The sequence below is a fragment of the Carassius auratus genome, chromosome 7 (genome assembly GCF_003368295.1).
Source record: "Carassius auratus strain Wakin chromosome 7, ASM336829v1, whole genome shotgun sequence".
In the NCBI taxonomy this organism is placed as follows: domain Eukaryota; kingdom Metazoa; phylum Chordata; class Actinopteri; order Cypriniformes; family Cyprinidae; genus Carassius; species Carassius auratus.
The window spans coordinates 3,521,669-3,535,248 of NC_039249.1; the positions used below are offsets into that span (position 1 = coordinate 3,521,669).

Here is a 13,580-nt window from a genome sequence, read left to right on the forward strand (position 1 = left end):
ACCAGCAGATTACAAAAGTGGTCTGATTTATTCCAAAGCACAGAGCAGGATTCAAGAACAGCACTTTTCCCTTATTATAACAAGTATAATGAACAGAATTAAGAAACGCAGTAAAGAGCGAGCTGATGCTATCAGGTACAGCTGTGTACTACACAGTGGTTATTAAAGGCATAAATAAAAGAACAACTGCCTTTGAAAACATTAGTGATTAAAGGTAACATGATACTAATAGCTAGTAAAATATATTAAATGATATGATTTGTCTTGCACATTTAATGTTTTGAATTGTGTGGTTGTAACGCACCTGATCGTAGCGTGAAGTCATTTCAAATGTGTTGTTACGGTTCTCAAAATTTGCAGAAATAAGATGGCTCTGATTTTCAAATCTTTTCACAAAGAGCATACACATAGTGGTCACTTCCTGTAAAAGGACTTGGGAGTAAAAACCAAAACGTGATCTTACCATACCTTACAAAATATTTCTGCTCAAAATATATCAGTGTGCTTATAAACATTTACTCATCCTTATGTACAACTTAAACCGTAAGGCAAAATCTAACCTTGAACGCACATCACATACACTACATTTCCCTCAAATACAAAAGGCGCTTGGTTCTTGCAAATAGAACAAAGGATTATCCAAATTAGCATTCAGTCTGTTCTTCATTTCCATCATTAAAATCAAACCAATGGCTCCAGAGACGTCGCTCTCCCTGAGAGGGTGACTGATCGCTGGGGGTCAAACAACATCGGGGCCGCTGAACATGGGATGGTCTCTACTGAGACCCATGGGATACTGCTGAGTCCAGTCCAGCACCACTGGCTTACAGAGACCACAGCAGCGCCACTGGAAGAAGTTCACCAGGTTCCTCACCACTCCAAGACTATGAGAGAAGAAACACCATTAAAACGAAGAACTCTATGAGTGTTATCAACCCTATTCTCGTGAAAACGACCTTACTTGAATGGGTTTTGTCTGAGAGAGAAGGCTTGAGGGAGTTTCCTCTGTCTGTGCATCAGGTTTGCTCTCTCGGCCGTCGTCAGCCCGAGAAACGCGATCTGTGAGGAAACAAAGCAAACCATGAAGAGGCTGTGAGTTAGGCTGACCAAAACAGAGACATTCCAGGCCACAACGCACATTTTCAAAAAGAGGACTACTGACTACGTAGCATTGTTTTTCAGATAAACAACTATGTTAACTTGTTTACTATGTTTCTTAAATATCTGTACACATATGATATTTTTATCCTTTAGTAGAGTCAAACACTTACATACACCGCTCAACACTTTTAATCATTTTTAAATAATTTCATAATTAAGAGCGCTTATCAGTGTTCGCTCTTTGTTCAAAGCTGCGGTTATATTTTAGTAGAAAGAGGCCGCATGACAGTGATGACTAATACTTATGTTTTGCTTTTTTCTTCATAACAAGTATCGGTCTGATTAAGGTAAATGAAATATCAGCACATAATTAAAAGGCAAGCTTTCTACATTTCTATGTTCTTATTTAAACATGATTGATTTCATGTTATGCAAAATTCTAGGCATATGAATGAAGAAAAGTCATTGTATCCGTCATCAGCCACAGCACAAAAATAACCACAGCTGTTCACTCTTATGTCCTCCTAATATACAGTATTTGTACAGTTAGTGCTGATATTTAGCTGGGGTGTTTCACAGTTTCTAGCACATCATCATGTCATTCACCTGGTAGAGCTGCACCAAAAGCAGGATGGAGGCCCAGGAAGCGTTTAAGAAAGCAAAGCAGAAGATGTAGAGCACCCAGGGAGAGCAGCCTGTCAGAGCGGTCAGCACCCCCCAGACGCCCTGCTCGGTGTAGTGCGCTGGACAGTGTTTGGACCAGTCTACACAGAAAAACACATTGGTTTTAAATTAACAACTTCTTCTGGCGAGACTAAACATTTAAGATGTAGCCTACTATTTTACAGACATCAACTAATCATTTGGGAACTAGTCTTAATGAGCAAAAGAGACAAAAATTGTACTGACCACAAACATTTTAATGGTAGGGTACATGGTAACTTACATATGATACTGCCGTAGAACATCCATACGCAGAGGGAGTTCAGAGCAACCAGGAAAAGCACGAAGTACGGGTGATTTCTGGCTCCTGTGAAAGGAGGATAGCATGAGCGACTCATAATGAGAGAAAAGGAAGTCGATGCTATAAAACATCCTTGTTCCTGGATGTTACCTATGCAGCCATTGATCCAAATGGAGTGGTGGTCTTGTTTAGCGACACAAGCGTCACAGGAAAAGCAGTGATTTGCTCTCATTGGCTTCCTCATCTGCAAAAAACAAGGTTTTTAGACTCTATAGGAAACTCTGAAGATCGATTACAATATATGTGTTCCCGTTATTAGTACTACAGTAAAACATTGCAGATTTCCAGACCATGGCGTTGTGGTTAGCGCACATGCTTGGACTCATTCGGTTTTGAGAAAGTAACAAATCTGAATTTATTTTGCATCATTTGCCCTCTCTATCTGGTCACTGAAAAGAGATAACTTACCATACATGAAGTACAAAATATCCTGGGATCCAGAAAGCCTGCCTCTGCCAGAACCACAATATTCTACAGAGAGATAGATGAACCTGTTAAAGTCCCCAAAGAGACCAGAAAGAGTGCAAGAACCTAAAGGTTTCGTTAGGTCAAACAATTCAACTTAAACTGCCATATAAATCAGAAAACACTGATCGCAACAAGCACATATGAAGAGCAAGAATATTAAAATAATTTTGTTTAAACATATCTATATACACATATCAATTGACATTTTTAGATCTTTAAAAAAAAAATCTGAATAAATGAAAATCAGTATTACACAATCTATACAAAATACATATAAATAAATGCTATACTTAATGCTATACGTGTTATTAATGGATATTCATACATATATTTTTTGCTGTAGGGTTTTTAATTTATACTAATTCTGTTTCTTATCTTTTAATTATTGTCATTAGCATTCCCTTTATTGTTATTTTTTAAGTTGCATCTATAAATAAATAAATTAAACGAATAATAAATTAAGAATATACATATATGTGAGAAAACAAAGCCTGTTTTTAGGGACATGCCTGTGTCATTTATTAATTATTATAAAAACGTAAAATTCTACGTAAAAAAAAAAAAAAAAACTGACAGGCTTTTTTCATTACATTTACTCTATATATCTCCCAAAAATAATATTATGTAATCACTGATACATCTAGTTTGAGTTACAAGTTGATTCAAGTTATTACTCAAACCAGCAAGAATCCCACAGAAGCAGAATCTGGATCAGAATCATCAATCAGCCAATCAGATCCTGAGTCTCACCTTCTTCTTCTCCTCCTCGGTGGCCTTGATGATGCCAGGGTCGGTCCTGCAGGAGCGGAGGTAGTAATACAGTAAGGCTGTGATGTTGACAGTGAAGAGCATCTGAACTGTAGCGCTCGGGTCATGTGAACGACAACGATGTTAAGGTCTCCACAAACACCCAACACATACAACTAACTGGGTTGAACATGGTGAGGTGGATGTATAAAACCCATCATGGCTGATATAAACACATCCACATAAAAGTTATGATCAGTTTCAAGTGTCTGGGTATTATACAAGGATATCAGGCAGAAACCAGAAGCCCCAGGTGACCACCATCCAGAAGATGGAAGCCATGAGACCGGTGGAGGGAATCAGAGACCGGAGCGCCACAGTCTTCAGCTGCCTACAGAAACAAACCACACGAACAGGACAGCATCGTTAGGACACTTTCAAGAGTGGGAACAACAGCTCTTCTATATGTTCTCTGCCTGTGTATGGTAGATATTTAAGATTAAACCAGTGGTTTTCAATTCTGGTCCTTGGGACCCTCTATGGTCATCTCTTATCTGAGAGACATACTGAAAAGCAGAGGGTTCCCAAAAACCACTGGGCTAAACAGAGAGGTTTTACTAAGCTTACAGCGCCCTCGTGAGGAAGTCAATATAACTGCACAAAGTTATTCTTTTCACAGATTTGCATTAGCAAAAAAAAAAAAAATGTATGTGCAATGACATTGGAAATGTTATCAAGCCCTACATACAGACACATACTGTCATGATCTGTCTCATTCTTCTCTCTCTTTATTTTCTCAAGATTTCAACACCAAACAATTCACAAATAATTTTTTTTTGAGAATCTGCGGAATTCAGATTAATTTTTACAACAAAAAAAAAAACCTTTATATTTAAATGTAAAATCTTTTATATTCAAGTCAGGGCAATTAAAAACGGGACAACATAATTTAAATGGTTTATCTATATATTTATTTCTATACACGCACATATTGTACATACATAACATACATACAGGAATGTATATCTAAATACTTAAAATGTTTATTTTGTTGGACTGATTTAAATTTTTTACTCTCTCTCTCTCTCGCTCATGTATATATATATATATATATATATATATATATATATAATCTTTTTTTTTTTTTTTTTGGATTACATTTACCAAAGCAAATATAAAAATTTTCCTGATTGATTCCTTTTAATTTCTTTTAATCCTTATTATTTATAGCATAACAGGAACCCTTTAATGACAAATTTTGGGTGAACTATCTCTTCAAACATAAAATATATATATATATATATTTTCACTTTAGAGAAACTGTCACATAATATACAGTGCAAAAAATTTTGTACAAATTATAAGAGTAATATTGTTGTTACTGGACCATTTAAACCCATCTGTACAGTAGGATATATCAGCGTGTTTGTTGATGCTCAAACAGCACCTTGAAGTGAGGTTGATCACAGCTATGATGCAGGCCAGCAGCACACCCTTCAGTAACCAGGACTCCGTCTTCATGTCTAATATTGAACCGATGGCTCCGACCACAAAAACACTGAACACACACAGCAGACAGACCTGGAACACACACGGTCACACACTCTCAGTCTGAATAATGAAGTCTTTTCTACTGCGCTGAAGAATCAGGGTTACAGCAGAGGAATGTGGGTCAGGGAACAAGTGGAATGTTATTTTCTTGTTTAATAAAAGCCTAAAAATGGAGAATTCTCCAGGGCCAAACACACATTATGTGAGAAATTGGCTGCTTTTGTTTCTGAAAGCTTAATTCAAGGTTAAATGCGGCCCTGGGATTTCAATTACTTGCCTCACATCTTCTTTAATAAGGTTAGTGAGAGCCGTGTTTGTGTGTGTGTGTTTGCCTGGAACAATTGTTACAAATCCATCCATTAAAACTAAATACACAATATCCTTTGCACAAATGCAAATAACTTGAAATTATATTAATTTAAAGGTTTGTTCAAATTAAAAATACCTGAATTATCTGAACAATACTCCAGATTGAAGTGCATTAAAAATACATTACATTATTTTTCTAATCTAAACTGGTTGGCCTGAGTGTGTCGGAGCATGAGTGCACCTTGTATCTGTTGAGCAGTTTGACACACGTAGCGTTGGCTTTCATGCGCTCGGTCTTCACCACACTGAGCATGTGAATCAGCAGAGGGCTGTGCACCTGGTGTGCCAGGTCGATGGGACTGTGACCCTGAAAATAACACCAAATGAACACCAAGTAAAGCTCAACTTTTAAACTGAAAGCCCAGGTGAGCGAAGGGCATAGCTTTGGAACTTGCTTTACAGCTATGAAGAAACACTACTCTTTTGTTCTCCAAGTTTAAACGGTCTGATTATGGCTACTCTCTTTCTTCTGCAAACCACAAAAAAAAGACCAAACAGTTTTAGGTCCCATTGACTTCAATTATATTTTTTGGCACCAAAACCATTTGCTTAGCAATATTCTTCAAAATATCACAGAACGACATGACGGGGAGTAAATAATAACAGAATTTTAATTTCTGGATGAACGGTCTCTTTAAAGTGCCCCTTTAAAAATGACCTTTCATGCAGTAACACAGCTTTTAAAATGAATCTCAAGCCGTTTCATGTTGTGGTCATCATGAATCATTAGCATATTGTCCACCCACAAATTCATTCTTTACCACTAGATGCCGCTTTTGGAGCAGTAAAAATATCACGCTGTACACAAAGCAGCACTGCGCTCACAAACACTGCTTTATCAGGCCTTACAGGCATAATGAAATGAAAATGAGAACAATCAGACCATTCACTGCAGATTAGCGTCACGCAAAGGAGGGGATTGGGAAAATTAATCGTTAAACTAATTGTTTGGGAGTTGTTGAGCAAGTAAAATAAATAAAAATAAATGCATATTATAAGACAATGAAAGTGTTCTTTGACCTTGCATGAATGTCAACCTGTTGTTGGGGACTCCCAAAACCAAAATATGAACCTTTCATTACCCATAATATGGTCAGTTTAAGGGCTTATGTGCCCACTTACATTGGCATTCTCCAGGTCGACGCTGGCTCCAGCCTCCAGCAGGATGTGGGCCGCATCAACGTTGCCAGCCAGCACAGCACAGTGAAGAGGTGAGTTTCTGTTCATTTTATCAACCGCGTTCACTGAAGCATTGCACTTTATCAGGAAGTTTGTGGGCTCAGGTCTGTGTTTCAAAAAACCGAAACGACAAGGTGTGAGAGGAGAAAAATATCAGGACAGGAAATGTCTAACCACAGGCTAATGTTTCAAGATGACTCAAATCCGCTATATTTTTTTTATATCGGAGCTAGACGTTTGGAGTAAAGCTTCCAAAATGAACACTCACTGTAGGCCGAATCCCTGTACAAGATAAAAAGACGCCTATAAATTTGACATTACAGATTTTACACATGCTGTTCAAACGTTTGGAGTTGGTGACACATTTGAATGTTTTTGAAAAAATCTCTTATTTATGCTCACAGAGGCTATATTTATCAGTATCTCTACATGTGTGTTCGATTTAAATACAGTTTCATAGTTACTTGCAGATGTATTTAAAAAACAAAGCCTGATTGAGTCGATATGTCACCTTACCCGATGATTTTTTGTGCTGCCAACATTAGTGGAGTTTCTCCATTTATGTCCAGCGAATCCACTTCCTACAACAACACGGGAACAAGAATAGCATTCAAACGCATTACTCTGTATTCAAACCCCCATCGTTATTTCAAATGTCACTTTGTGCTTGTGTCACACCTGTCCTTTGGCCATAAGGTACGCAGCGATGGGCATATGCTGGAAGAGCACAGCCAGATGGAGACTCCGATACCCTTCACCATCTGCTAATGATGGATCGGCTCCATATCTCATCAGCTGAATGACCATAGACAAATGACCCTGTCTGTTCAGAGGCGACCGGGAACAACAACAGCAGATATAAAACACACTCAAGAACAAACCTAAAATCTTTCGAAGCCATTTTTGCCCTGGTTTTAACTGACTGTGTTTTGGTGATTTTAGTATATGAATGCGGATGTCAGTTCTTCAGGATCACACAGGTGTAGTTCATTTCTTATACTAGGACGTCCGCCACCATGTAAGGTCATCGCAGTATATGTCTGAAACGTACCGTATGGCCCAATGGAGTGGTGTTGAATTCAGGTCACCGCCTAGCTGGTCTATGACGGCTCCTTTAGATATGTAGTATCTATGAAACATATGCAAATACAAGAATAGGTTTATTAATAGGTGATTTAGGTGTTGCAACTGTTTAATAGTAATGTACACTGGCTGCCAAATATGGGAATAATTATTGTTTTCAAATGTCTCTGAAAGAAGTCTCTTATAATCACCAAGGCTGTATTTACTTGACTGAAAATACATTAAAAAATAGTAATATTACAGTTTAAAAATATACTGTTTTCTAATTGCATATATTTAAAAAAAAATGTAATTTATTCCTAGTATGGCAAAGCTGAGATTTCCAATCAATGCTGTACCACAAAAACAAAAATGTATCATGGTTACCACAAAAATAGTAAGCAGCAAAAACTGTCTTTATGAATATTGATAAGAAGACGAAGAAGAATCATTATTAGCTCAGCACTAGTTATGATAACTGTGCACAAAATCATCATATTATAATGATATTTAAATAATCACGTGACACTGAAGACTGGAGTAATGATGCTGAAAATTCAGCTTTGCATCACAGGAATAAATTACATTTTGAAATATTGCTGATCAAATAAATGCAGTCTTGGTGGACAAGAGATTATTTCAAAAACATTTAAAAATCCTAAATATTCCAAACTTTTGCATGAAAAAAAATATTCCAAACAATTGAATGAAAAAACAAAAATCTTACTTGACAACATCTGCTCGATTATTGATGGCGGCCCAATGGAGAAGTGTAACATTCTCTTTGTCCGGCTGCCTGACGTCATAACCAGCCTCGATAAGTTCTTTACATCTCTCAAGAGCACCAAATCTACCATTTAGAAAGTTGCGGTTTATTTTCTTCATCAGAATTGACTTGATCGAACATGTATACCCACATACATCGCAGGATTTCTGCATCGTCTAATGGAAATGAACTATTTGAGCAGTGTGAAGCATGCAGCTGAGAAAACAGACATAGATGCCGCTAGGGATGTGCAATATGGGCTTAAAAATACATTACGATATTTCTGGTATTTACTGCAATAAAGATATCAATGAGGATAATTCAGGAAATCCTGGAGAAAAAGCATGACAATAAATTATATCTTTGTTGTCCAACAAGTCTGTAAACAGGCGTATTACACATGCAAAAATGTAGCACCTGCTGCCACTAACTTACGTTACATTTGTCTCATATTGTCATTAATATACAGTATTGTTCAAAATAATAGCAGTACAATGTGACTAACCAGAATAATCAAGGTTTTTAGTATATTTTTTATTGCTACGTGGCAAACAAGTTACCAGTAGGTTCAGTAGATTCTCAGAAAACAAATGAGACCCAGCATTCATGATATGCACGCTCTTAAGACTGTGCAATTGGGCAATTAGTTGAAAGGGGTGTGTTCAAAAAAATAGCAGTGTCTACCTTTGACTGTACAAACTCAAAACTATTTTGTACAAACATTTTTTTTTTTCTGGGATTTAGCAATCCTGTGAATCACTAAACTAATATTTAGTTGTATGACCACAGTTTTTTAAAACTGCTTGACATCTGTGTGGCATGGAGTCAACCAACTTGTGGCACCTCTCAGCTGTTATTCCACTCCATGATTCTTTAACAACATTCCACAATTCATTCACATTTCTTGGTTTTGCTTCAGAAACAGCATTTTTGATATCACCCCACAAGTTCTCAATTGGATTAAGGTCTGGAGATTGGGCTGGCCACTCCATAACATTAATTTTGTTGGTTTGGAACCAAGACTTTGCCCGTTTACTAGTGTGTTTTGGGTCATTGTCTTGTTGAAACAACCATTTCAAGGGCATGTCCTCTTCAGCATAGGGCAACATGACCTCTTCAAGTATTTTAACATATGCAAACTGATCCATGATCCCTGGTATGCGATAAATAGGCCCAACACCATAGTAGGAGAAACATGCCCATATCATGATGCTTGCACCTCCATGCTTCACTGTCTTCACTGTGTACTGTGGCTTGAATTCAGAGTTTGGGGGTCGTCTCACAAACTGCCTGTGGCCCTTGGACCCAAAAAGAACAATTTTACTCTCATCAGTCCACAAAATGTTCCTCCATTTCTCTTTAGGCCAGTTGATGTGTTCTTTGGCAAATTGTAACCTCTTCTGCACATGCCTTTTTTTTAACAGAGGGACTTTGCGGGGGATTCTTGAAAATAGATTAGCTTCACACAGATGTCTTCTAACTGTCACAGTACTTACAGGTAACTCCAGACGGTCTTTGATCATCCTGGAGGTGATCATTGGCTGAGCCTTTGCCATTCTGGTTATTCTTCTATCCATTTTGATGGTTGTCTTCCGTTTTCTTCCACGTCTCTCTGGTTTTGCTCTCCATTTTAAGGCATTGGAGATCATTTTAGCTGAAAAGCCTATCATTTTTTGCACCTCTTTATAGGTTTTCCCCTCTCTAATCAACTTTTTAATCAAAGTACGCTGTTCTTCTGAACAATGTCTTGAACGACCCATTTTCCTCAGCTTTCAAATGCATGTTCAACAAGTGTTGGCTTCATCCTTAAATAGGGGCCACCTGATTCACACCTGTTTCTTCACAAAATTGATGACCTCAGTGATTGAATGCCACACTGCTATTTTTTTGAACACACCCCTTTCAACTAATTCAACTAATTGCCCAATTGCACAGCCTTAAGAGCGTGCATATCATGAATGCTGGGTCTCATTTGTTTTCTGAGAATCTACTGAACCTACTGGTAACTTGTTTGCCACGTAGCAATAAAAAAATATACGAAAAACCTTGATTATTCTGGTTAGTCACATTGTACTGCTATTATTTTGAACAATACTGTACATACTGACTTCAACTTGGATCACTAAATAAATAGACTGCTATTGTTATGCAAGTAAGATTATTTAGTTTACAGGTCATTTCAAGAGTGATAAACAAAGTGATAGAAAATATTTATTTTCATGCATTTTAAATGTAAAAAAATGTGGAAACCACTCATTGCATCACACCATCTCCTAACTGCATTATTATTTGTAAAATATGGGCTTTATGGAGAGTGTGTATACATGTTTAAGTTTAACTGTTTATATTTCATTAATTTAGGGAATTTAACAACTGTCTCAGTCCTCAAGGGACTATTTGGCCAACCAGATTATTCCTGCTTGAAAAGCTAAATGTTATCGATTGTGTAAAAAATATCAACTTTGAAGCACATGCTGATGATGGACTAGCATTATTCAATATCACTTACAACCTTCCAGCAACACTACCTTCACTGAAGTTTAAATAGTAAAAAAAAACATAATAATAGTTCATTTAAATGGAACCAGAAAATTTCCAACAATACCCAACCCTACTTATGAAGATCTGTATACTGTAATATGTTGCATTTTGACAGTGCCAACCTTTAAAATGAGTGGACTATAAGTAATAAACAGTACTGAGCATTGAGTAGTTGAGTATTGTGCATTTTTCCTTACCACTTTTCTTTAATAGTTGTTTGATGATTTTAATGAACCGGAATCAGAATTCCCAAAGATTCCCAACCCTAGTCAACACCTTGACTTATTCAAAAAAATTATCCTAAAATACGTTATTATTATTATTATTATTATTTAGGACTGAAATGTGATCTGAGCATCAATTTTGTGAGATTCACACTTAAACTAATTCCTATAATCACACAAATACTTTATGTATACAGCTGTGACAAAATCTCCAAGGCATCTTAATAACATCACCCGCAGCTAAACATTCCTCTCTGATTGTTAAGTGTAATCCCATTGTGTTTACTGCACGTCAAGGGAATAAGTCTCACTGTGTCGCTTTGATGATATCCCAGGAACTGCTGTCCTCTGGGTGTGAGACCTTCCTCGGCTGCTGTGTGGGATCAAGAGATCCCGGGACCATTTGGCCGTGGATGCCACCGGGCATAAAACTGCTAAATCCTGGTCCTCCATGACCATGACCATGACCGTGACTGTGGGAGTGGCCTCCGCCGTGTCCATGGCAACTGCCCCCCATGTGACTATGGGAGTGGCCCTGTGAAATATTACAACATAGTTATTTATTTCTGACTCATTTTAAGGGTTAATCTCTTTTGTTGTTTTTGATTGCTTCTATTGTCCTCATTTGTAAGTTGCTTTGGATAAAAGCGTCTGCTAAATGACTAAATGTAAATATATTTATATTATTTATAATAATAGTACTCCCAAGGCTGGTCATGTGCCATTAACAGGGCAGTGCCCAGGAAAATAAAACCAATTTTTCTAGAGGACTGACAGGTCTGGAGTCTCCATGCCAAATTATATTTAATTATTTAAAAATAAAACATTTTTTATGTTTTTTTTTTTAACATTCACATTTTTTAACATTCACATTAAAACAAAAGACAGAGATTTACTTCAGTTCGGTTCATGCTGCTAGTAAACATCTGATTTGCTTCTTTGTAGTTTTGGTTTAAACTTTGAATATGCTAATTTAACCTTCCAATTACCTGAAAACTGTAGCTGACCCATAACCATGTTCAATATTTAGCCCATATTTATAGTCAGTTACTGCCAATCAAAGACAAAAATCATGCTTGGGCTTGTTTTCCAGGTCTCATCAAATGATTACATGTATAAAATGTACAGTGCGAATTGAATATTGATCGATCAGCACATACATACAGGTGATCAGTTAGCAATAAATGCTAAGTTAGCTTAACCGGTCTAATCAGTCCATTTAATATCGAAACAAATGAGAATTTAAAACATTTTCTCTCTTACTCCGTCTCCTTCTGACCAGTCCATCGCTTCTTTGCAAGGTTATAAGTGATTGATCATGAAGAATTTACGCTGACAGATACTGAAGTCGGAGCGTGCGTTCAGCGCATCTTCCACTTCCTGGATACGAGTGACAAACCCAGCGCTCTGATTGGCCGCGCTGTCTCAGTGACGTTGCTTTTGTTTGCCTTTTTTGTATTTCCTTTCGTACAGGAGCGCATTCCTGCGTCTACAGACAGAGACAGGAGCCATCGTATATCAGAGATGCAGATTATCGTTACATCAAGTTACACTCTCCGTGAGTCATATACCAGTTAAACATACTGTTCCGGTTCAGCTTGTGAAACACTGTGAAAACCAAAGCATATGGTGATGAGACTGTTTTCAGGCATTGTGTGAACTTCCTAAAATAATAAATCCAACCATACTATTCCAGGTTTTTGCAGCGCTAACAAAATATACAAAAAGTAACACCATAGACTTTAAGTTGCAAGTTACTAGGCTGTGTGGTGTTACCAGAAAAGACATTAACATCACAGACAAATCAGCCTAAACCAGACTTTTCTAAAACAGAGGCTGCCGTCATTATGTTTTCAAGATCAGGGGAGATTTTGGAAATATTAATAAGTATGTATTTATCAAAATTTTGATTAAAATATGTACAAATCTGAAAGTTATCAACATAACACCACAGACACTAATAAAGTGCGATACATTAAATTGTCAGACATTAAACTAACTTTAACCCCATGCACCCCTCAGATCAACCAGCACCTGCAGTGACCTTTATACACAGGAAGTAGTCTAAATAGATTTCCCCCTTTTCTTAAAGGGTCAAAATCGGTTGTGGTAACACCACAGACATGAATTTGGGGGATACAACTTTTTTCATAAATATAACAAAATATGTATTTAAAAAAAAATGCATATTTTGTTAAAAATGCAGTCTCCCAAACTCAATTAAATATGTATAAAAAAAAAAAAAACTATTAATAGTACACAAATTGTGTTAACCCTACAGAATACAAACATGCAAACTTTTTATAATTTATTGGTATTTAAAGTTTATTTTAAATGTAGTGAAGTATAGGGACACCACAGAATTACCAAAATACTGTTTTTGGACAAACCCTAACACTAGAATACTCCTGGAAAACGTGTATATATATATATATATATATATATATATATATATATATATATATATATATATATATTAGGGCTGGGCAAGTTAACGCGTTTTTATCGCGTTAACGCATTAATTAATTAACGCCGACAATTAGTTTAT

General features: G+C 36.8%; 1 protein-coding gene across 1 annotated transcript; it reads right to left on the reverse strand.

Moving 5' to 3' along the window:
* Positions 1-9: 9 nt before the first annotated feature.
* Positions 10-12,442, reverse strand: LOC113105547 (palmitoyltransferase ZDHHC13-like). The gene is made up of 17 exons (XM_026266667.1): positions 12,296-12,442; positions 11,344-11,567; positions 8,229-8,351; positions 7,491-7,568; positions 7,118-7,262; positions 6,956-7,020; positions 6,383-6,545; positions 5,442-5,567; positions 4,788-4,921; positions 3,631-3,731; positions 3,344-3,468; positions 2,534-2,596; positions 2,216-2,309; positions 2,048-2,131; positions 1,708-1,865; positions 962-1,059; positions 10-884 (listed from the first exon to the last, which is right to left on the reverse strand). Exons 1-17 carry the CDS (start codon positions 12,317-12,319, stop codon positions 740-742), a joined length of 1,950 nt encoding a protein of 649 aa, XP_026122452.1. The 5' UTR covers positions 12,320-12,442; the 3' UTR covers positions 10-739.
* Positions 12,443-13,580: the final 1,138 nt, after the last annotated feature.